The sequence below is a fragment of the Populus trichocarpa genome, chromosome 8 (assembly GCF_000002775.5).
Source record: "Populus trichocarpa isolate Nisqually-1 chromosome 8, P.trichocarpa_v4.1, whole genome shotgun sequence".
Classification (NCBI taxonomy): domain Eukaryota; kingdom Viridiplantae; phylum Streptophyta; class Magnoliopsida; order Malpighiales; family Salicaceae; genus Populus; species Populus trichocarpa.
In genome coordinates this window covers 776,949-801,653 of record NC_037292.2, presented here as the reverse complement: position 1 = coordinate 801,653, position 24,705 = coordinate 776,949, and the positions used below count along the sequence as shown (strand labels likewise).

The 24,705-nt window shown below is 36.3% G+C and overlaps 6 protein-coding genes across 14 annotated transcripts in view; 2 read left to right on the top strand and 4 right to left on the bottom strand.

The window, feature by feature from the left end:
- Positions 1 to 17,123, bottom strand: part of LOC7486880 (uncharacterized) — a 32,966-nt gene extending 15,843 nt beyond the window's left edge. The window contains exon 1 of the mRNA XM_024607176.2: positions 16,939 to 17,123. The gene's annotated coding sequence lies outside the window, so the exon portion shown is untranslated. The remainder of the gene's footprint in view (positions 1 to 16,938) is intronic.
- LOC18101294 (uncharacterized) overlaps positions 1 to 24,705 on the top strand; it is a 74,192-nt gene that overhangs the window by 36,971 nt on the left and 12,516 nt on the right. The window contains exons 1-3 of one of the 7 annotated variants that reach the window (XM_052454950.1): positions 12,139 to 12,617; positions 13,544 to 13,794; positions 14,200 to 14,577. The exons of 1 other annotated variant lie outside the window; for it this stretch is intronic. In XM_052454950.1, coding sequence (XP_052310910.1) covers positions 12,404 to 12,617; positions 13,544 to 13,794; positions 14,200 to 14,559 — 825 coding nt within the window. In that variant the 5' untranslated portion in view covers positions 12,139 to 12,403 and the 3' untranslated portion in view covers positions 14,560 to 14,577. Of the gene's footprint in view, positions 1 to 12,137; positions 12,618 to 13,543; positions 13,795 to 14,199; positions 14,728 to 24,705 lie in introns of those variants that run through there. 5 more of the 7 variants (XM_006379387.3, XM_052454951.1, XM_052454948.1 and 2 more) reach the window with 5 other exon arrangements.
- Positions 767 to 4,857, bottom strand: LOC7486878 (uncharacterized). 2 transcript variants are annotated; one of them, XM_024607178.2, is made up of 4 exons: positions 3,883 to 4,857; positions 2,939 to 3,094; positions 2,179 to 2,841; positions 767 to 2,044 (listed from the first exon to the last, which is right to left on the bottom strand). In XM_024607178.2, exons 1-4 carry the CDS (start codon positions 4,219 to 4,221, stop codon positions 1,004 to 1,006), a joined length of 2,199 nt encoding a protein of 732 aa, XP_024462946.2. In that variant the 5' UTR covers positions 4,222 to 4,857; the 3' UTR covers positions 767 to 1,003. The 2 variants fall into 2 exon arrangements, with proteins under 2 accessions (XP_024462946.2, XP_024462947.2); XM_024607179.2 differs by having other exon boundaries at positions 2,179 to 2,857; positions 3,883 to 4,032.
- LOC7490878 (uncharacterized protein At2g39795, mitochondrial) lies at positions 8,359 to 10,391 on the bottom strand. Its single transcript, XM_002310945.4, has 3 exons — positions 10,125 to 10,391; positions 9,239 to 9,576; positions 8,359 to 8,826 (listed from the first exon to the last, which is right to left on the bottom strand). The coding sequence occupies exons 1-3, from the start codon at positions 10,293 to 10,295 to the stop codon at positions 8,544 to 8,546; spliced, it is 792 nt and encodes a 263-aa protein (XP_002310981.4). The 5' UTR covers positions 10,296 to 10,391; the 3' UTR covers positions 8,359 to 8,543.
- The window catches only part of LOC7486875 (nuclear pore complex protein NUP1), a 30,754-nt gene continuing 20,995 nt past the window's right edge, over positions 14,947 to 24,705 (bottom strand). Inside the window, exon 10 of the transcript XR_008059812.1 lies at positions 14,947 to 15,279. The gene's annotated coding sequence lies outside the window, so the exon portion shown is untranslated. The remainder of the gene's footprint in view (positions 15,280 to 24,705) is intronic.
- Positions 17,961 to 19,702, top strand: LOC18110230 (uncharacterized). Of its 2 annotated transcripts, XR_008059813.1 has the most exons (3): positions 17,961 to 18,109; positions 18,237 to 18,293; positions 18,813 to 19,702. XR_008059813.1 is itself a non-coding variant. In XM_052454953.1 (2 exons), exons 1-2 carry the CDS (start codon positions 18,477 to 18,479, stop codon positions 19,022 to 19,024), a joined length of 252 nt encoding a protein of 83 aa, XP_052310913.1. In that variant the 5' UTR covers positions 18,452 to 18,476; the 3' UTR covers positions 19,025 to 19,702. The 2 variants fall into 2 exon arrangements, 1 of the variants encoding a protein (XP_052310913.1); XM_052454953.1 differs by lacking the exons at positions 17,961 to 18,109; positions 18,237 to 18,293 and adding an exon at positions 18,452 to 18,516.

Here is a 24,705-nt window from a genome sequence, read left to right as displayed (position 1 = left end):
CTAGGTGGTATCAGAGTAACATACTAAAATGTAAGAAATCCTGACAAATTAGGTTTCATATAGTCAAAACTAGGTGTTTATAATATGGATAGATTATGAAATTATAATTCCATTACAGAGACAAAGGCAAGACAAGGCAAGGAAGCACATTTAAATATGATTTGAATTGCATCGCTTGATTACAGTTTATACGGATAAGAAAAAATCCAGAGAGTCAAAGCACATAGAATCAGGACTACCGGGATGAGGTGAACGGCATTTTCTCCCATGGACTTGTGATGCCAAGCAAGATCCTTCTTGGTCACATCAGATATGGGATCATGGGTTGGTAACTCTGAGTAAGCTGTATTTTTCAGAGGGGATACATCGGCAGCTGGTGCCAGGCTGATCAAGAACTCATCAGAGGCCCGAGTTCCACTCGCTGACCTATGCATTCTTGTAGAGAGAGGGGGAGGGGGGGGGGTATATTGAATACAAGAGAAGAAGGGTTATGCTTCAAGAGAAGAGTCCACGGATGTTATATAATGGGAAATGAGCAAGAATAAATGGTGAATCTCGCCGGGAAAGCTGAAAAAGCCACGATACAGGGAGCCACTTTTCTTGTGAAAGAGAAGTCAAAGAGCTAAGGTGTCAGCTTAAGTTATGCTTCCACTGTAATTAAAGGCATCGTGTGCATGTGAAATAAAGGTTTAAAATAAGAAAAGTTTCATGTGACTTTATGCATGGAAATTTTACTATTATCTACAGTAAAAACAAATCACCAGAATGTGAAAATATGAATAGGTAGATACTTGCATTCTTCGTCCGAAAACTACAGATGGAATATACAAAGAGACTTAAAAACAAATCATTAAATGGCAGTATCAGCATAATTATTGCTTAAACAACATACATTGCAAGAGGGGATGGGGTTAGAATAATCACAGGTATAGAAAATTGTAGGAGCTCAACTCTATGGGAGGGAGGTATTCAATGCGATAACAGCTAATACAATGCTGGTGCATCAGCAAATTGTTACATCTCTTGATGAATTTTCATCTACAGGTTGTGTCAGCTGGGTGTAGTGGAACTCAATTTGAAGCCGATGATGAAGGGGTGTTGATGCCATCAAACCCTTCTTCATATCAGCCCGCAATTCCCTTATAGGGATTGCAGCCAAGAAGCTCTTAATATACTCCTTGCATGACTCCTTTCCTTTGCACACAATTTCTTCTTCCATCAGAGTCTTTTCGCATTCATTTGGACTTGATGGCGACCTCCTTTCAGCCCGAGTTTTTTCCTTGGAGCTGCTTGGTTGCACTTTGTTGCCCGAAGTTTTTTCATCTGATTCTTTAGTTTCCATTGGTAGTTTCCGGATTATTGTATCTTTGTCAAATTTTAGGACATAGGCTTGATTACATCCCTCGTAAAGCCTCTCACCCAATGTGTCAATGATATAGTAGGCATCCTGCTCAACCTTGAGGACAAAGAAGTGGTCATTCCAACTTACAATGTAGATGAAAGGATCACAATTACTAGACAAGTCTAACCCATGATGATTAATCTCCTGCCAAATACTGTCAAAGGACATTGCACCATGAAGGAAGTCAAAATCCCCTTCTTCTAGGCCTTCTGGATGAAAGAATCCAATAAACGACTTTTCTTGGACTACTGAAAGAGGACGGATTTTAGCTTGGAGAATTGTCTCAAGATCAAAGTGCTTGTCGGGAAATCGTTGTCTATAGTCCTCTTTCTCACACAAGTTTCTCCACTCTAAAGATCCAACTCTGATCAAGCTGTCAAACTCAGACTTGATTGGCACTTCATATTGGTTAGATTGCAACCAATTAGCAATGACAGCAACCAGGGCTGTACAGGCACTCTCTCCTGCAGCTCGCTCACTCCTTTGATCAATTGAAGCAAAAAATACTTGCGCTTGGAGCTTCATGTGCCCATCACGGCTTATTACTTCTTTTGCCTCCCAGCTGCCGACAGCAAATTTGTCATCCCCAAATTCAGAGAATGATGATCTACTAGTACTGGAACCTTCTTCCAATTTATTCCACTGCCAGAACCAAAAATAGTTTTAGAGTGAAGTTTGAACTCGTATGACTACATTAAGAGGCACAAAGCCCAAGAAAGAAGGTGATAAATAAAGAGGGGGGGGGGGGGGGGGGGAGCAAAAGGGTTGATACGTACCCCAGAACTGGACTCATCAGAGGAGCTAAGCTGCCTGCGATCAAAATCAATGTCATCACCACCTTCTCCACAATCCTTTTTCAAGAGAGGCTCTCCTTTAGATTTAGGCTTTGCAGATATAAAACTTAGTTTCCTTTTCCTCCAAGCTAAGATTCCACGTATTGAACTCTGTCTCAAAGACTGTTCATGGTCTGATGCAGTTGAGGACTCAACATACAGAGATCCCATATCTTGTTTACGGTGCTTATAGTATATCCAACTCTCATCTTCAGCATTAGTTATGGCATTAGAGTAAAATGATCCTCCAGCCTTGTTTGCATGCCCCAAAGTTTCATAATTGAATGGTAACTGAGCACTAGAATCCCAATTACTCTCCTCTGATTCCCCATCATTGTCGAGTGAATCTGTATCAAATGGATAGTTGTCCTCGGCATCTTCACTTCTGACACAACACCTATCATAATTGTTCTCTTCATGACAAGCCTTTTTTGTCAGTTGGAAGCTTTTCACTTTTCTCAGACCTGCTTTAAGGACAGAAAGCTCATCTCTCCTTGGTGATAAAGTTTCTAGAGAAGAGGGTGAGGGTGGGGCAGTCTCTATCACTCTCTGTGGTGCTTGTAGAGGTTCTTGAATAGTTCTCAATTCCATCAACTTGAGAGACAACTGCATTATATTTGAACTAGTGTCAGAAATGAAACAGCCATTAGCATAGGATACGGTTAATAACAGATGTTCGTCGTATTGAAAGGAATGGACTTACATGAAGCAAGGGAGTGCCCTCAACAGTGCCATTGTGAACTGTTAAAGGAACATCAATTTTGGCTTCTCTCTCCTTGGCTGTTGAAGCATATTCCGCGAGGTTTAATGTAGCAGTTCCAACTAAAATAACCTTATTCCTTGGCCCTTGTTTCATGCCCTGAACCATTAGAAACAAAACTGTCTTATTGTCAAATCAATACTGAGAGATTATTAATATATCAGTCGCTAAAGGACCCGTAGCATAAACAGAACAAATTGAGAAAACACTCTAGGAATATGCCATTTAACATGATCAAGCATGATAATAACTTCCACTATGTGTGAAGCCAGTCACTTCAAAATAATCACCACACATACAGGCCAAAAAAGAAGGCCTCAGAAGTCTTGGAATATAAAGCTACAGGTACTAAAAAAGAATACTGAATCCCTCAAGAATTTAGCATATTGACCACCGATTAATCTGCATAAGCATATTCTTATACATATTGCAAACTTTGATTTAACAAAAACAAAAGAAATACAATTAATGTGAATTTATTATATGATGACTGAAACCATAGTCAATAGAAGTTCAATAATACACCCACGAAAAGGGAAACCTCCGTTGATATCCTGTATTGTAATATCCAATTTCCTGGAACTGTGGAAAAGCACATAATGTTCTTCATTAGCTCTAGGTTTTTACCTTAATTATTCATCTTTGTTCAAAAGAATAGAAGTTAAAGAAGAAAGCCAAAAAATCATGAAAAGAACATATATCAGTATTGATCAATAATTCTGCGACAGACAGAGAGTAAGATGTCAAAAAAGCGTATGCAATGACACTCAATTATCCAAAGCCAAAGCCTAATGACAATAATCAATTTCGATATGATAAAAAATCTACCAACAGATAGTCAACGAATACCAAAGCAGGAGAAAAAAAGAAAAGAATAGGAAACTTACACTGAAAACTGCGAATGCAATCTCCCAAGGAAGAAAAACACCATCTTTATTTCCAGAAAGATTACAAACACTTTTAAACTCTTCATTCCATTCAAAAACCCCATCACCACAAAACCCACCTTCCTCAGTAAAATTCCTCTTTGCAGACCTCCTTAAAGCAATACCCTTTTGACCTTTCCACTTCATCTCAACCACAAACCTCTTCTTGCTCTCATCATCATTTTGTTCTACATCTTGCACCAAATTCAGGCCTTGCAGTTTGTGAATGATCACTTTGGCCTCAAATTTTCTTGATGACAGAGGTGGCCATGGTGGCCACCTCATCATCTTCACCACCATTTCTTTGACTTGAAGATGGAAACTTTTCCTTCCAAGAACAGAAAAGGGTTACTTTATCAAGGTCTAGACAGAAATGAGCCTGTGTAGTGATCAAGAGAGATAAAATTGAAGTAATTTCGTGATCTAAGAGATATAAAGAGAGTTATATGAGATGGGTTTTGGAGATTGTGTTGAGATTGCAACAAATTCAAGTGGCTGAGAATTACAAGATATATTAGCTTTCTTTTCCTATTTTTTAGTGAAAAAGAAAGCCCGGGTATGATCTTGATTAGGATTTTCTTGTTAGATCATAAGATTTGGCATAGATTATATAAGAGTTCAAGGGAACATTTAGCGATGATGATAAAGGAGTGAACTTTAACTTCAAAAATGGAGAAAAAGAAGAAGTGAGTGTGGTGAGAATTTGAAATTGGAAGATGGGATATGAAGGATCTTGAAATCTAAAAAGGAAGAGGAGATTTGGTGAAGGAGAAGGTGGAATTTGGCTAATATATATATATGAGGGATATGCCGTTGGTTGTTTGAACGATGTACAAGAACTCCAGTTAAGAGAGAGAGAGAGAAATAGGCCGGCAAATGAATGGAAGAAAAACATAAAATAAACCTAAGAACTAACGTCTCTTTTTCCACTGTAAAAATGCGGTCTTTGCTCACGGGTCCTTGTTTATCTAGCTTCCATCAAACTAACAAGTAAAAGTTTCTGTAATGTAATAATTCACTGGACTCGAACGTATTCTATTGAATAAATAGTGTTTGGTTATTGTTTTAATTTTATTTCTCTAATTTATATCTAAGTCTAAGTTGACTCGAACATTGCTCAAAAGGCAACGCCTGGTGCCAGATGCGTAAGCGTCTAGATTGTGGCCATAAGGAAAAGAGCCACTGCCTAGATGTCATAAGGATGGCAGACATGACTTAGCCTATAAGCCTAAAAAATCAGGCTCCTTTGATTCAAGTCGCTCACTATTTGATTAAAACATCAAATTTTAAATAAAAATAAATCCGATTCTAAATTTATTTTTTAAAAATCACTAATTTAAATTTTACAAACCTCAAAGTCACTGGAGGTTTATATAGTTGTTAACTTTAGGGTCATTGGAATTAGTCGAGGTACACACAAGCTGAGCCGAACACCTACGTTAATAAAAAAAACATCAAATTCTTAACCCTGAAGGGTGTAGCTCAACTGGTCAGACCTTGAGTTTGCTCCCTAGAGATCACTAGTTCGAGTCGCTTACATGATCGTTAGCTTAAGAATTGATTCAAGATTTGAGAACGTGTAATAAAAGCATGTAATAAATAAAAATTTATTGGGTTTTTATTTTTTAAAATTTTTTTCCAACTCGCAGCAGTTTAAATCTCTAATAATTCGAGTTATTTATCAACCTACTAGTTCAGTCAAAACTTTACAACGGTGATTGTATTTGGAAGCACTAATGGGCTGTGTCTGATTGTATGAACATTATTAGTGTGATTGTTTGAAGTAAAAAAGAAGGAAGATATCACGATATCCTCTTCTTGAAATGAAAAAAGAAAAAAAAAACCGACTTTTAATCACTTTTTCAGTGTAAGAAAATAGAAGACATCTGATGGTGAGCACCACTCAAACATGGCGGAAAACGTGTGGAAATATCTTATTGGGAAATACAACGACAAAATCAACAGCTTCCTGTCGTTCAATGAATGGAGGGTGAGAGGATTGCTGAAGACCACTCGTGTAAATGGTGTCTAATCAATGCCCCGATCTTCATCCCTAGCTAGCTCACTGCAACTCTGGCATGACATGCCTTGTCTCGTCTGCAACATCCAGTTTCTCTCATCTTTTCCCAGTGTGTTTGCGTCCAAGTCTCTCCAGTCTCTCTTTCAATTCTGTCGTCTGCAACGATGAATCCGGGTGTTGGTGCCTGCAGGGATCGAGATTTAGTATTTTTTATTCTAGAATCTTCCTTGGGATTTGTTTAAACTAGAGCCCAGGATGTCAATCCTGTTTCCAAAGTTATTAAACTCGACTTTTCAGGAGGTGCTGAAGTCGTAAAAAACACTAATTAATTGAGACTGGGTGAGTTTACTAATTAATTACAAGGTTTTTAGTTAAATATTACGTTATTTTTTGTCTTATTTTCATCGTAGCGACAGATTGCAATGAACAAGCTCGTGTAAGGTCTTCTAGGAAGATGATTTTGTGCCTGTGATATTTTCTTTTTAATAATAAAAACACCAGTGAGATGAGCAAGCACTAAATATAAAAACCAGAATCTCATGACCCAGCTTTGCATCATTCATGGTGGTATTGCCTTTCGGCACCTCCATAGTTGCAAAATTCTGCCATTAATTTGTTTTCTATACCTTTAAAATGAATAAAAATTATAAAATTACAAATTATAAGGACCGTTAAATTTGCATGACAAGATGATAGCGACAATGGACCTTTGCCTCCATGGGGAAAAGAGGGGGGGGGGAATTAAAGGTTTTTTTTTTTACTCTTGCCAATGGAACTATGAATCAGTTCGTCTCTTCAGGAATATGGAATACTCATTCTTCTATAATATGAAAAACTTATGATATTCAAGTTATAATTATTAAATACTTACAATACATGAAAAAAAAAATCATATACAATCTCACTGAAGATGATAAAAATCCAAGCCTTGCTTTCTCTAATTCAAGTTTTTTTTTTTATTAACATGGATGTCTAGGCCAGTTTGCGCGCACCTTAACTAATCCCGCAGGTCCTGAAGTTAACAACCATATAAGCCTCCAGTGGCCATCATATTAGCAGCTACAGGGCTTGAATCTGAAACCACAAGAGAACAAACCTCTTGATCCCAAACTCTTATCACTGTACCACCCTAGACGGGTATTATTGCTCAAGTTTTGATTGCAAGGGTTGTTATTATTACATTTTGGAATTCAAAATCTAATTTCAACCATAAATAATTTATGATTAATATTTGAAATCAAAATTAAATACAACTCAGAATTATTTTATGATTGGTGTTGGTGTCTATAACTCATATAACTCATATGATATAATATAATCGGTCTGTATAGTCCCATCAAGTATAAGGTCAACTAAGAAATTAGCATATGAGATTTCAAAAATTGACCAATTCACCATTATTGTTATCATTGACAAAAACTTTTGCCTGTAATTTCTGCTCTTTCCTTGAAAGCAATACATATAGGGGTGACATCATGATTATGGCAAGAAGATTTTTAAAAGGAATTTAATAGTGACCGTCTTTTGTGGCCACGTATAACTTGAAACCCACATTGCCCCTTGCTAAAAAAAATCTGAGTTAAAATATTGATAAAAAAAACCCACTTGAAATAAAGGCTCCGAAATAATTTAAAAGGCATAGGCCCGATCAAGCCCACCCTGGTAATGGGCCGATTGGATATATGATACGGGCCATCGGGTAAAGGGCAGAGTCCAAGTCCCAGACCCAGACCCAGACCCAGACAGCACATTATTATTTTCTCCGTGAGGTGCCTTCCATAATCACTGTTATTGATTCCTCCCCTTAAATAAACGTGTTTTCCACTTCTTCTTCTTTTTCTATCATTAGAACATCATTTATCAGATAGGAAGTTATTAAGCTAAATTTGTTTTGTGCATGCAAGAATTAAGCTTTTCCACGGTAAATAGATCTTAAAATTACAATTACAAGTGTAGCTTTTTTTTAATGGGATCCGTTTGCAAGCTCTGCTAATCTAATAGCTTGTGTAGATTTTTCATTTATCTATAAAAGAGTAATATTAACAAATATTCGATTGCTCGAGCCAAGAAGGCTTCTGCCTCCAAGTGGATTCAAGATAAACTGGATCATCTGAATCTTTTTCAGAGATGACTGTATAGTTTGAAGGCAAGCTTTTATAGAGAAGATGACCAATCAAATCTTTGATTTGAATTACAGAGCTAAAGAATGCGGAGTTCATTTTTGTGGTCTTCGTTCTGCTTTGATCATCAGCTGGTAAACTGCTAGATATCGTAAGATGCAAAAAGGCAAGACAGTGCTAAAGAGGAGGTACTATAGATTGTTATAAACTATCCGAGCAATTTGAGGCCAGAATCTTTATCTTCTATTTCACGCAATGTATTATACAAGCTGCAAAAAAAAATCTACGACGAGAGTATTATCCAAGCTGCAAAAGCACTTGAAAGTAAACGTGTCTGAGAAGAATGATCCACATCTTTGCCCATGTAAGGAATCACATCATAGAGAGAGAAAGCAGCTCGAACATGAAAATGTCATCACCACGACAAAACAGTTTGATACTGGTTTTCTAAAGACAGCAGCAGAACTGAAAAGCTGAAGAGTTTAAGCAACGCAGCTCAAGTAAATATACCAACAACTTGTTACACATCTTTGCCTATTTTTTGCTTGCAAATGAATCTTCTTATGAGACCCCTTTATAAAAATATTAAGATTCTTCGCTGGCCTATTTTCATTGATGTATGTGCCCACTGTTTTAAACCAGCGCATAAGACCCCGGTGCTCCTTCACATACAGCCATGCTTGAAGAAAATCAAAAAGATTCTCATTCACACCTCGTTCTTCAATAAAACGGTGGAATGCATCCCTCATCCTTTCATCAAGTTCCCTGTCAACGCGGGAACAATTTGTTGAAGTGTACAACCAAATCGTTTAAATTTCAAGTTATGCCAAAGAAATGAAGAATAGAGTAGTTTCAGTTGCCGCATCGAAAAAAATGGTTGCTAATCGAAAGTAGTGGTTCTTGAAGTTCATCTAATCAGTAACATTATCTGAATGCCAAAGAAATTGGTTCTTGTTTGATCATCATGTGCCTCGTTGTTCTCCAATTGTTTCACACAGAATATTGAGAAAGGGGGGAACAGAAGTTCCTCCAATGTGTCACGGTATCCTCGTATCAAAAAAATATGATTCAGTTTTAATCATTATATGCCTCGTTGTTTTTCAATATTTTAACACCTTATGACTTCAAATTTATTGAATCATCGACCAAAAAGAGAGAAACGAGAATGACAACTTACACAAAATGTGGGCCACTGTATGTAGTTGTATCCTCAAGAAAGTCAGCACCGTCAAGCTTTGGCCTCAAAGAAACAGAGTGAATTCCCAGCGCATCTGTATAAAGTCCACATAGAAAATGCAGAGATTTATCTTGTCCAGGCTTCGAAACATCCACATGAAGGAAGAACTGATTCACGTCCTCGTCATTTCCATCAGACTCCCCATCACCAGGTGCAATATAAGCCATCCGCATTATAGAGAGTTTAATTTCCTCATTCCCATAGGTGCGAATCAGAACTGGACCATTCCCATCCAAAGCACCTTTTATTATTGAAAAGGCAGGTGGAGGGTTGACTTTCTACAACAAATTCAAGTTCAAGATATAGCATTAGCCAATAAAAATCTCTCACACTCTCTCACTCACGTATTCATACACATTAAGCCCAATTGAACGCACAAAATCATGCATAATTCTAATTTGACAAACAAACATATAAGCATGCATACATAGACAAACATAAGCTCAGCTTTCTAGATTCCCTATAGTCACAAACTTCACTCAACAAAAGCAGACATACAAGCATGTACATGGGCGTAAGTAACCTCGATAAATTAAACATCGAGTACAAGGTGACTTCACCTCCTTAAATTGCCTAAGGCCACAAACTTTACTCAACTAAACCTAACATACACAACAAAAGTAGTCAAAAATCATAAAAAAACAAAGATGGGTTTATCATTTTTAATCCAAGCAACCTGTTGAACTAACATATGCGAGTATTTCTCTATCTAAAACCCTAAATTCTTCATGGGGTTCCTTTAAAAGCAGAAACAGAAAAAGGTTTTGCTTTTTAAAGAGAAACAAAACCCCAAAAGGGTTTTTAAGTAAAGTTTGTGTTCTCTTACAGGAGGAGGGTTCATTTTGGAGACTTGAAGATAGTGCTCTTTAAGAGACCGAAGCAACAGTGTGTCCACAGCGGCGGATATGCTTGTTGGTGATGTTGATGACCATCTCTTACTTGTTATGGTGCTCCATGGTTGCCTCGCTATAGCTTCTCTGAACACTCTCTTCCACATTTCTCTTTCACTTCTATAAAACCAGAGCAAATTTCATAACTTTATTCTTGTGTGCAACAAAAGAGCTACAAACAGAGAGCAGAAGAAGCAAGAAAGATCTTTCATAACCCGACCCGTTTTTTACCTTATCTTCAGATAGTGGGCCTGTGAAGATTTAATTATAGAGGGCAATTAGGCCCGATCCAACAGTTCTGCCCCAGTTCATATCTGAGTTATGATTTATGATGTGTGTTTGGTCAAATATTTTTTTATGTAAAAAGAATTTGTTAAATGTTGATAATATATTTTTAAATAGTAAAAATAATTACTAACTCAAAATATAATGTATATTTCATGTTTTTTTAAAAATATTAAAACTATAACATATTAGATAAGTATTTTTTTAAAAGCATTAAGATAGTAATATATTAGATCAATCCACTGGGTTAACATGTTAAATTCACAACTGAGATCATGAGATTGTAGTAACTCTATAAAAAATAATTTGAAATAAATTATAAATCTCAATTACAAATAAATTTAACCTTGAAGGATGAGATTGAAAATAAAATACACAATTAAAAAATAAAAAAAATTAACCCGAGTCAACTTGCGACTTGAGTTATGAGATCGAGATAACTCATTGTAAAACATATTAAAAAAAATACTAAAAAGCCTAATTCTCATCTAACCTAATGTTAAATAATGAAATTAAAGAAAAAATCAATTAAAAAAATAAAATAATGTAAGCCAACTTTGGTTAACTTGTAAAATTCACAACTCGAGTTATGAAACCATGATAACTATATAATAAATAAATAAAATAAATACAAAACTCAAGTATACCATATCTAATATTGAAGATTAGAATCCTGATAATCCCATATAAAATAAATTAAAAAAAACTAAATAATTTGTTTTTAAATTATTGAAGGGTAAAATTAAAAAAAAACTAAATTAAAAAATTAAAAAATAAAGCAAAGTTTCATGCCACACCTTTTAAATTTTGATAATTTTATTCCACTGTAAATTTGGTTGTTTATATTAAAAAAATATTTATTTTAATTTTGTTATAAAATAGTCAATCAAGTAAAAGATAGGCACAAAACAAGGTGAACAAAAACCCGTATAAAATATAAAAGGTTACAGAATACTACCATAATTTCATCAAATATGAACAAGTAAAAAATTGACCTCGCCCAATTATTTTTAATATTTTTAAAAGTTGATTAATGATTAAAGAAACATATTGATTTCTTAATATTTTGAATTCAAACATCAAGGATAATATTCATATAATTCATTATTTTTTAATAAATTAGTATAATGTGAAAGTACACTTTTTAAATGAAAAAAAAAAGAATATTTATTTTTATTGATCTAAAATGAACTAAAAAAAATTACCCCTGATAAAGCATGTTTGGAATTATGGTAACGGTTCAAAATAAGTTTCGCTTAAAAATATATTAAAATGATATATTTTTTATTTTTTAAAAATTATTTTTTAGATCAGCATATTAAAACATTCTGAAAACATAAAAAAAAATAATTTTTAATAAAAAAATTAAAATTCAAGGAAACGCGGTTGAAACCGCGTTTCCCAAAGGTCTCTTAGCCTTCTATAAATATGATAGGCTTTAAACTAAGTTTGAGAGTGTGGTTGTAATTGTTTTTTAAAGTGTTTTTTATTCAGAATTATATTAAAATAATATATTTTTTATTTATTAAAAATTATTACTAATACAATAAAATAAAATGATACAAATATATTAAAAAAATATTAATTTTAAATAAAATTAATAATTTTATTAAATTTTATTAAAAATACTTTCAAAACTCAAAATCAAACAAGAAATTATATACGCTATGGCACATAAACAATACTTGGCAGTTGGCATCTCCTTCGAGGGCAAACATCACTCGTTCCCAATCTTGCGTCTCTTCGAGTTGCTCATAAATCGATCCTGAAAAGGAAAGCAAAGAAGCAAACCAAAGTGAAGTGAAGTATTATATCAGATAGTGCAACGTTGTTTTCAAACAGCTGCTAATTCGTGTATTGCCGTGTTTCTTTTGGGATTACAGAGAGAGAACATGAACGGCAGCCACAGCCGGCGTACGGGGATGGGAATATGAACCCGTATGGCGGAAGTGGACAAAGAATGAGAGGAAATGCAGGGGCAATGAGTAATAGTTATGGAGGAGGAGGAAGGCAAGATGGGTACTCTAGTGTGGAGGCAGAGCAGCATCCTGGGTATAAATCTTCAATAGCTGAAGGGCAGTGGCAGTGGGACAGAGATTCACAGAATGTTCACAATCAATTGCCTACTCATACTTTCAGTGAAGGTGAGTGAATACTGTGTGTTTCTTGATGTTATTGTGTTTGATGGATGTTTAATTAAGAGAGTGAAAGTAATGTTTGTTAGAAGTTAAGGGCTTTTTGGATTGTTGAAGGTAGTGAATTTGATTTGAACATTGAAGGAAAGTGTGAACTTTCTTTGACGATATAGGAATTAACGTTAAGCTTTTGGAGTTATCAGAACAATGGTGGAAGGACAATGAGGAATTGGGTGTTAATGTTAAGAATTGGTAGGTGGAATTGATGGAAGTGAAAGTTGTTTTTCATAACCTAGTTTACCTCGAGTCACAATTCAAAAGTTGTTTTTCATAAATAATGTGACAAAAACAAGTTCAGAAATATGTCCGGTAAAAATGATTCAAAACGAATTTTTCGGGGAAGAGATATAGTTTAAGTAGAATCCGAGTTAAAAGTTGAAAATTTTAACTTTTGATTAAATCAAAATCTTGACTCACTTTTGTAACAAATTTTTTATTTCAGTCAGAAGTTGTCTAATCAAATATATTTATAACATTTCTACAAGTAAAAAGTTTAAAAAACAACTCAAATCAATGCACAAAAGTCATACCAAACAGAACCGTAGTTCATTTGAAGTAGGAGATATCTTGACCCTTTTGAGCGTAGTATAGAATACAGATGATCAAAGAAAGCTATGAACTTATTTACAATGTAGAGCTGTGAGCTGCGTTGATGTGTTAGGATTGAATTATAGTCAAGATGCAATTGGGCACTAAAGTTTAAAGGTAAAGAATCAGAAAGTGGAGATTGATATTTGTATGTAATTTGGATGCTACGTGTGTGAACAAGCTTTAGGATGCATGCTTGATAACCAAGAAAATTGTGGATTTTCTGGGAGAAAAAAAGCTAAGAAAAAGTTTTATGAATGTTTGTTCATATTTGTTTCATTTTGCAGGTCAAGTGGGTTCTGGGGCAAGATCTTACTACCATGGGCAGCCACCTGATCCGAAAATGGGTCTAGAAAGTCAATCCAACAAGGAAGCTGGTGGAACCCAGCCCCATGACCAAGATATGGAGCTTGGCTTTGAGGACACTTCATTGCCAATGTCTTTTGAAAATCTTGAAAGGAAGTTCTTTGATGAAGTAACGAAATTGGCAAAGGAGCAAGGTGATGCAGAGGTTGCCGAAAATGCTAGGCATAGGGAGGTGAGACTTCTATGAAACAATTTCTTCAATTATCCGGGCTTTCCCCCCCTGTGAGCTGCAACTATTTTAAACCTGGGCCAGTAAAGGCTCTTACAGGGACGAGAGAAGGGGAGGGGGGTTACTCTCATAACTTTAGCTCCAATGACGCATGCGCATGATTGAAGAAGTCAAATAAATATTTAAACAAATTAATTTACAAAGAGCCAACTGTTGCTTAGTGTGTTGCAAAGCTTCCTGCTTCTCTAGCATGCCCTTCTCTTCTTATGCTGGTTTTGAAGCCTTCTCTCCCTTTGATTTTACTAATTTATTGATATCTGATAGCATTGGCTTTCTTTGTATTTTTTTACTGTTCATATTATAGATGATTGGCCAAATGATAAACATTCAATATTTTTGCTGCTTCAGAATATTATTGAGATCAATACCAGATACCAGGACAAACTTTCCGCACTTCGAGCTCAACAAGCCAATAGACGAGAAGAGTTTCTTAGGAAGGAATCACAAGCACGACTAAGTCAGTACCAACAAGCCAGCATGAGCCACTACCCAAACTCAGGTTTGCAGGATGCCCGTGGCTATAGTGGTGCAGCTGCTACAGGACCCATCAGTGCTGGAGAAACACATCGGGCTTATGCCAGCAGTCAATTTGAGTCATACCAGGGACGACCTCAGTACGGTGGGGGTGGAAGAGCTCAAGGAAATGAGGGAAGGATTCCATACCCTGAGGGCCGTGTTTACAATAATGCCGGAGCCAGACATTACTAGTGATCTAATCGCCACTAGGCTGGCTACATCTGTAAAAACAAAACGAGTTCAATTCTGATCGTGGTTTAGTAATGTAGGATTGCTAATCACCCGACTTAAAAAGGGATTTATAGTGCTTCAAGAACTAGCTATATGAAGGGTACATTTTGTGCCTAACGCTTCACACCACCTATTTTCCTGCCAGTAATTTTGTGCATCTTTTTTAAATTGTTGGCTCCAATAGCCAAATCTTATATCATATACATTAACAGTAGGATAAATTGACATTTATTCATCTCCTCTTGCTTGTCTTTCAGCAAACCCTCGTGTATAATTCAGTGTTCACTTCTAAGTTCTGTCGCCAGTAAACAAGGCAAGAGAGAGGAATGTTAGAAAACAGATTACAAGTGAGATAAAACAATGATTATTGGAAATATCTGATGCTCAGAACAAGACACTTTCTTAAACAAATCGATATGATTTGCTGTTTATGTTACAAGTGATAGAGTACAGACTACAGAGAACATGGTCACAAGCAAATTTACCCAACTATAATCCTATGAGCTACCACTAGGGAGTACATGGTAAAATTTCCTAGGTTTGCTAAGAAGACAGTACAAAGTTGCAACAACATAAGCCCACCTTTCCACCATCGTCCTGAGGGAAAGGGGAACTGTAAAGACATATTCTGGTGCCTGAGAAGGCAGGTTTACCTTTGTCACCAAAATATCAATGAGTGACCTCGGAAACAGCAAATCATGCTGTGTATCTCTCATCATTATAATTACTTGTCTGCCACCAGTAACCAGGAACTTACACACGAAAACCAAACCGGAGTTCCAAAGTGTCTTTACCGCTTGCGCTGTGTTTTTTTGATTCTGACAAATTTTCCAAGGGACTTGTCACCGCCACCTGTGAACAATGAGAAACTTCCTCCAGCATTAAACTCTAGACTACCAGAAGCCTGAAAAGATGGGTTCTGCGGAGCGGCAATGTTTGGTTGGCTTCCAAATTGTAAGGGGTTTGCACGTGATGGACCTGTAGAACTAAACTGATTCCCACCCGATGGAGCTGAAAAACCAAAAATTGAGCCAGGAGTAGCTGGTTGTTGGCTAAATACGCAAACTGAAGGCGTGGTTGCCTCAACCGTGTCCTCTGCCATGCTGTCCTCCATGCTCATTTGGTCATTATTACCAGATGAAGAACCAAATCCGAAGCTAGGATTTGGGGCACCGAACACAGGCTGTGATGGAGTAGCAGATGCAGGTGAACTGAAGGGGAAAGAGGGGCCAGATGAGACACTAGAGGTTGATCCAAACACCATGGGTGCACTGCTCGTACCAGTATTAGAAGTTGCTCCGAAGGCAAACAACGTTGAGGAAGAAGAGGATGGTGTGGAACTAAATCCAGTAGATTTCGGTGCCTGCCAGTTGGAACCAAATACAGCAGATGCAGGACTCGCCATGCAGCTAACAGAGCTGGACTCGGAAGTGGAAGAATTAACTCCAAACGTAGTACCAGAACTTAACAATTTAGATGTAGAGGAACCAAATGTGGAACTGCCAGAAGAGAAGGCTGAACTCGTAGTCAAACTAAAAGGAATTGATGCAGGTGAACTAAATTGCTTCGGCATGCTCTGTGTTGAAGTTGCCAAACCAGTTCCAGCAGCAGAAACCTGAGCAGTGCCAGCATTAAAAGAATTAAAACCCTGAGATTGATTAGTAGTGGCTGAAGTGTTGTTGCTGCTACCACTACAGATCCTCAGCCATTCTTCAAGGAAAAGTGTATTAGCCTGTCTGGCCATCTTACTATTCCAAACTGCAAAAACCAGTTAAGTAACCCTTATTCAGATACACAAACCAAAGTCAACACCCTTTTGACATTGCCTATCTATATATCCATGCAAAAACAACATTGCGTTAAGTTAACCTATATCCATCAAAACCCTGTTTAAGACATGTGAAAATGGCCACAAAATGCACTAATTAGTATGTTTAGGACCTATTAGACCAACAAGCTCTAACATACAAGAACCCACCATCAAAACTTAATATCCAAGTGAAAAACTTCCAATGGAAGCTAACAATTCGCTTCCAACATCAAATTTGAATAGCAGAAAACCATGTAGGAGCACACATGTGTGAAAAAGAAGTGATCTTTAAACAACAGTCCAGAATCCATCAAAATATGTGCTTCAAAGTTAAAAAAACAAAACCTCAGCCATCTTCAAGGAAATGTGTATTAGAGCTACCACTAATATTTGTTTAAAAATGAACTTTAAACAAAATCAATTTCAGAATCAATCAAGATCATTGACTTCAAGTTAACTGAGACAATATATGGAGAACAAAAGCAAAACAAGGAAAACCTATCTTGGAAAAAGAAGAAAAAAAATGTCACCTTGGCGGTTCTTAATTTGAGAAACGAGTGCTCAAAATTGTTGAAAGACAAAACCCATTAAGTATCTTCTCTTGTCTTCAGAAAAAGAAACTGGAATTCAAGTTCAAGAGCATGAAGCTGTGTGGTTTTAATGGACTGGTTGTTGCCTTCAGAGTCAGGAATCCTCACAATCCCAACGTGTATAATGGAATGTGTCCTTTTTTGAAAATTATAAATATTTTATCCAATTTAAACATATCTTGATTATTTTTTAAAATTATAAAATTAATGAGATTTTTAATTTTTAAACTAATAAATTTTTTAAAAAATTCAAATTTAATTGAACTACATCTATAATGAAATGTGCCTTCCTATTAAGAAACCGTATATTTAACGGTTTCTTAATATTTAAGTTGTTTCAATGTTACTCCTATAGTAAAGAAAAAGGTTTCAATTTACGCTTTGACTAGTCAGTAACTCGTAAAAGGTGAAACCTTAGAGCTTAAGGAGTGGAACCTGGAAAAGTGTAACATTTGGTGTTAGGGGTAAAGGTGTAATTAGCCCTTAACCAAACCAGCAGGCTGCAGTTCCATTCCATTATGGCTTAAAGGCCTATAGAGAGATGGAGTAAGTGGGCCCAGATAAGAGCCAGTTCACCCCTGATTAAGCCCGACTCTCCCATGGGATTAATCTTTTCTCTCTCTTTTTTTTTTTTTATTGATTTGTAATTTTATATATTTTAAAGTGTAAAGTTAAATTCTCATTTATTCATCATATCGTAGTTAATGTCATATCTATATTTTTATTTATTTTCAGGAAAATCTTTAGTTTTGGTCACAATACAGGTGTAGTGGAACCCTTTAAAAAATGATATGATATGAGCATAATATTCTGTCGAAGAGAATGAAATAATTTATTTATTTTTCTTATTTTTTTTTATTAAAATGACATATTATAAATAAACATAATAATATTTTTTAAAGAAAATTATGAAACAAATACATTTATAATAGAAGATTCAATACTAAATTGTGATAAATGTAAGATAAATAAACTGTCACCTCTCAGTATCCATGGCTGCAGTTTTGCTAATGCAGGTGGGGGAAAACCCATAATCTTCTGATTGAGGGAGGCCTTACATATGATGCAATCAAGGAGTCTGTTCCTAAACCTGCAATTGCTTTCAGGGAAGGTGTGGTTGAACTTTTTGAGTTTTTGGACATCCTTTTGAGGTAAAGTTTTGAGCAGTTTGGTTTCTGTAAAAGGTTATTCATGCCAAGTTATATATCACCAAACTTGTTTGTGTTTGCAATTCACAGGAAAGAGACATTCCGGTTCTCATATTCCCTGCAGGGCTTGCAGATATCATAGAGGAGGTTAGTTTACAAGATATGCTTTCTGGTGATTCTGTACCAGAACAAAGTGCTTTTAGTAATTAATTTCTGGGTCTAATTTATGTGGTACCTTCTACATGCTTGTGCTTCTTCTTTTTGCTGTGCCAGGTCCTGAGACAGAAAGTCCATAGATCTTTAAAGAATGTTAATATTGTTTCAAACCGAATGGTATTTGATAATGATGGTCGCCTCGTTTCTTTCAAAGGTATCATTTTGATCCTTTCTAGCCTTCATGACCAATGTTTAAACACATGCTATTGGCATCTCCCTGTTGCGGTGCCTGCCTAGGATTCTCGGTTATTTTTATCCCTTTCAGCTTCATGCCATAGTCTCTTTTGCATTTTACTGCCTTCATCATATCAAACCAAACGAGTTGCAAGCTTCTTCCTGTTTGTTTTAGAATTTTGAAACATTGATCAAATTTCATTTGAAATGTTGCCTATTTGTTCTACTGCATGTTGGAATGATTCTGATTCTGGCTTTTATGCTATTTCGTTGCAGGGAAGTTGATCCATAGTCTAAATAAAAATGAGCATGCTCTTGAAATGGCTGCTCCTGTTCACGAAAATTTTGGTGATGCTGATGGTCTGATCAATGACAATGCTTCTGTAAAGAAGAGAACTGATCTGCTGCTTCTTGGTGATCACCTGGGAGACTTGGAAATGTCAGATGGTTTGGACTATGAGACTCGAATTTCTGTGGGTTTCCTGTGAGTTTGTAATATTGCTTGATCTTTACCTGATTATCTCTACCAACTCCCCATATTTTTCACCACTCTGCTGGATTCTGGTTTCCGAAGGGTTTAACATTTTATAACCAGTTTACATGATATAGAGAATATCTGGTAAGGCAGGTGAATGCATAATAGGAACTCAGAATTCTGTCGGGCATTTGGACACTGTACTATTGATGGAAGTTATTAGAGATGAGTTATGGACTTCCAATAATCCTTACCACAAAACCGAAGCTTTACCTAAGGGAAATTTGAAAGGGGTGTTTTCTTGGTTTGTTTGCGTGTCTGTGTATGTCAGCATGCAATGTTAGGTGTCCTGGGCATGCAATGAAGAGATTGCAAATTTGAAAGATACTTGGGCATCTCACAAGAAGATGTTGAAGAGTAGAACCATTTGAAAATTTCTATTTCCTGAACCCTGTTTCAATAGGATCAATTGCTTTTTCGTATACTAAACAATGAGTTCATTTAGTTTCTCAACCATCTGAACTACTGTTTCAGGAATGACAACATTGAAAACAATCTCAGTCAATACCGCAAAGCCTTTGACGTGGTTTATATGGTGAGCTGATGTCCTTGTTACCTTGTTCTATATTTTTCAAGAATGGCCTTGCTGAGCCTTCCAACCCAGGGTCATAACAACACAGCCTATGGGCATATTTACTGTCATAACCCAATTTTTGACTATTTTATTTTAATTATTATTATTATTATTTTATTTACTGAAAAGGATAAAAAAAATGATGATGATGATGAAAAAACAAGTAAAATGAAATAAATGAAGAATGAATTAAATTTTGGGTTAAAGTCAACATGATTGGAAGTTTTGGGGTTTTGGAATTAATTTAATTAATCCAATTAGGAGTTTAATTGGAGAATTGATAAGTTTTGAGACTTAATTGAGCTTGGAATTAATTTAATGAATCAAATTAAGGGTTTAATTGAAGAATTAATAAGTTTTGAGACTTAATTGAGTTTGGAATTAATTGAATTAATGAAATCAGGGACTTAATTGAAGAATTACCAAATTTTGGGGATAACTGGGGTCAAAATTGTGCTAGATTAGAGTCCAAGGACTGTGTTGTAAAAAAACATTGAAACGCTGAGGTCCAATTAAAGTTTATCCAGGGGCTCATTTACAAAAATGTCACAACTTCAAGGACCAGATCATAAATAGCAGTTGATGGGAAAACGGAGCCGTTTCTTGGACAAAACTGTTCACTGTCTTCTTCCTCCGTTTCATCAGTTTCCAACCAACGCTTAAATTTCAGCATTGAAGGCGCTTAAAGGGTCGGTTACAGGGCATTTAGGAGGCCGGCCGTTACCACCGATTTTGGCCTTATAAAAGGAGAGGGAGTCGTAGCCAACAAGGGGAGGAGAAACAAAAAAAAGAACAGGAAGAAAACGAAACAGAAAAAGAGGGAGAAAAAACTGGGACCGAAAACAGAGGAAAAATAAAACCCACGGACGAAGAACAAAGAAAAAAACAGATACAGAGAGAGAGAGGGAGAGAATCCTGAGAGCAGAAGAAAGCAAGAGATAAAGCGGAAGAAGGGAGAGGACGTTGCTCGGCCAGATCGTCACCAGAGTTTCCATCTTCGGTCTTCAAGGTGCGGGTCAGTAGCACAGACGACGTTGCTCGGCCAAGTCGTCACCAGAGTTTTCATCTTCGGTCTTCAAGGTGCAGGTCAGTAGCACTCTTCTTCCCTCATCTTTCCTTTTTAATTACACTAGCACTGTTGCCAGCATGCGTGAGTAATTCACGCGTGCTTCTTCTTCTTTTGCCCAGCCGGGCCGGCTGGGTCTAGCCCAGCCCATGTGGGCTGAGCTGGGCCCAGCCCCAAAAAAAATTAAAAAATTAAAAAAAATTAAACTAAAAAAAATAGAAAGTGTAGAAATAAAAATTTTGCATGTCTTAGAAAAAATATATTTTTGTCAATTTATTCACTGATATCAGGATCAGGAATAAAAAAGGGAAAGAAAAGAAAATATACTGTTTTTTTTTGCAGCTACGAATTTTTACCAACGCCAGAGTTGAAATTATTTGTGGTGGAATTTTTACCAACGCCAGAGTTGGAATTATTCGAGATTGAATATTCACTGGCGCCAGAGTCATGAATATTATAAACAAATCATCATAACATAAACGAATAAATGTTTAGCAATTTAAGACAAAATTAGTAATGCAGTCTGCCTCAGGCAGAACGTTTAAGGGGTGATAATATCTTCCTTTTTACGTAACCAGTCTCGTACCATAGAATCTCTGTGGACCAGTTAGGGTTCCTAGTGACCATAATACTAGGTGGCGACTCCTTAAACAAGACATTTCCCCTAAAAGAACCGGATGCCAGAAATCTGTTCTTTTTCCATAAATCAAGATTATTAATATTTTTAAGACCGCCGCGATGTCGGGTGCGACAGAATGGCGACTCCGCTGGGGACTAATGGACTAAGCTTTGCATTTTGTTTATTAATTGCTATTTTGTGATGTTGTGTTTATTTGTTTATTTTTCTTGCGTTTACTGCTTTAGCATGCATCCTTGTTTATATTGTCATGCATCACGTTAAGAGCACATACTTTACAACCTAGGATAAATGGGGGAGTAACGGTACCCCAATGGCTTTAGCCTGGGTGAGACTCGTGAAACCATCCAACTCTCGCTTGATTGTTTACTTGGAAGTGGTTGATATGCCAAACTGATATTACTCAGGGCCTCTATTTTCACACTACTTGTAAGCCTCATATCGACCTTTCATGGGCGATCACTGAGCATGCGAGAGACCCTTTTGAAACTAGATAATGACCAACCCCTTGATGCACTAGGATCTTCCTACTAAGTTGTCACCCCGTGAAGGATAAGTTTGCATTTCATACGTATTTTTTTTAATCAATATTCTTTGCATAAATTGCATGATTTACATTTAGCAGGTTGAAATATAGGTTCCCCATTGGAACCCACCTATAACACTCGTTCAAGAAAAAGACAAATGGAAAACGAAGAAAAAGCCTAGTTGGAAGCCCAACATCAAAAAGAGATGGGCAATCTTAAAGAAGAAGTCGTAAGGCTTACTAGTCTACTCGAGCAGGTCTTGAGAGATAAATTCGAAAAAGCAACACTAGCTCAGCCTGAATCTATGCTTGTAAATCCCTTCAATCCACAGAATATGGGGGCAAATGGGTTGTCATCTGATTTTCAACAAGCCATGTGTTTTCAACCAGCATACCCCACAAGAATGTTGTTTACCAATGATTCTACAGAGAAGGAATCTCAAAAGGGCAAGAGGGTAAATGAAGATGGTATGAACAAATTAGTTGCCCTAGAGCAAAGGTTGAGAGCATTGGAGGGAATTTGCCTATATGATCCTATAAAGGCTGCTGAGATGTGTTTGGTGCCCAACATTGTCATTCCAAAAAATTTTAGAGTGCCAGAATTTGTCAAATATACGGGAACTCAATGCCCTATAACTCATCTTAAAGCATACTGTAACAAAATGGCCGAGGTGGTTGATGATGAGAAATTGCTGATTCATTTCTTTCAAGACAGCTTAAGTGGCACCGCCTTCACTTGGTATATGCGGTTGGACAATACCAAGGTTAAAAAATGGAAGGATTTAGTTGATGCCTTCATGAGGCAATATAAGTTCAACATAGACGTGGGTCCTGATCGGTTAAGCTTGCAAGCTATGGAGAAGAACAACAAGGAGTCCATAAGAGAATACGCCCGGAGATGGAGTGAGGTAGCTGCACAAGTTAATCCTCATATGTTGGAAAAAGAGATGATTAGTTTATTTTCCAACACCTTTAAAGCTCCGTACTTTGAATACTTGGTTAGAAGCTCTGCACAACATTTCACTGACCTGGTTGTTATAGCTGAGAGGGTTGAACAAGCCATTGGGTTAGGTAAGATTGCTAACCCGATCGAAAAGAATGGTTTCACGGGAAAAGGGAAGGACACTGAAGGTGGTTGCCAAGTCATTTATCATCCTTATAGCTAATTTCTTCACATCGACTACCAGAAATCAACTATTTTGAAGAAAAGCTATGGTGATAGTAGGTCGAGAATGATCTACAAATGACTTCAATTGATTGTTGAAAAGATGCCCTTGTCAAAGAGAATAAACGATTGAAAGAATCTAGAAATTCCAATCAATGATCACTAAATGTTTAGCCCCTTTATGTGTTATCATGCTAGTATTTATAGCCCAAAATGTTGTCATAAGTTCTTTGTTGTTGAACTTCTTTTCCAATGTTTCAATGAAAATAATGAGTTTATCATTCAATCGTGTTTACGACCAAGCATTATTCATTTTTCTGAGAGAGTTTTCTTATAAAGACTCACAAACACATCTTTGAAGCTTTGTGTGCGATCTCATAGACGCAATTCGTCTCTTTTACCAAAATCAGTTTTCCTATTGGAGTTTTGAAAAAAATTGATCTTTCATTTTGATTCCGAAAATAATTTGATGTTTATTAAAAAATCATATTTTTAACATTCTACTTGTAGAATGACAAGTGAATCAAGCAACTCCATCATTGAGGTGACTAAATTATAAACAAAAAAAAAAGAAATGAATAAACACCCTTACCCCATGACTCTTGAATCATGTGTTTTTAAATATATGAATAATGGTATGTAGTGAACTCGTTGCTCATGACCCTTGAAATGCATCTTTGCAAAGACCAAACCATCATACTGGACGAAGGCAAAGTTTATTGATCTTAGTTGTTTGCGCTTGAAATGAGGAAAGGCCATCTTTGTTATTCCTTTCACGTTCTGAAATAAATACATCCCTTGCGATCCCTTTTTGAGCCTGAATAATTTGTCTTTCATGAAAAAATCCCGACTAGGATCACACCCCACACTGGGGGGCAAGAGAAAATTTCAATAAGAAAAGAGAAAAAACCATGAGAAAGCTAAAAAGGCATAAAAGCTCAAGAAACTCAAATGCTAGGGGGCATGCCCAAATCACTAGAAAAAGTGACATCTAAGATAAAGTGAGTATGCCCTAACAAAGCAATAAAAAAAAAGAAGCAGCAAATCAAAGAAGAATGGTAAAAGAAAATATGAATCACGTCAATAGTCAAACTGTTGATAGTGATCCTCAGTCTTTGAAACCCTGAAACACTCTTTGAGCCTTATGAATCCTTTTCTTTCATAGCCAAAAACCACAGCCTACGTTACGTGCCTGTAGAAGTCCTTTCTAATCAAGCAAGCAAGCAACCTATAACAATAAACAATGCTCTCAAAATGCAAAGAATACTTTTTCATAAGATTCATGACATCAAGAATAAACTACTCATTATTATTCATGCTGATAAAAATGAATGTTCAAAAAGAGACAAGTTTTTCTCATACAAAACCTTGAGCTTTTTCTCGAGCCCTTCACTTTAAAACAAAGGGTCATCTCATGACATATTTCCACTGAAGACCTCATTGCCAAACACAAGAGCAAATAATCTCTTTTCCAAGAAATGAAATAACCAAGGAGTTGCAAGATTTCAAAAGCAAAGTGTTTTAGACTCACATCGAAACAATTTTTGTTTTCAAAATGCAAGATCAAGATTTCAAGATTCATTCTAGACCCATACTCCTTCACCAAACTGAAAAGGAGAGAAATGAGAGAATGGCTTCTTAAAACTATTATTTGTCTAAGTTGCTG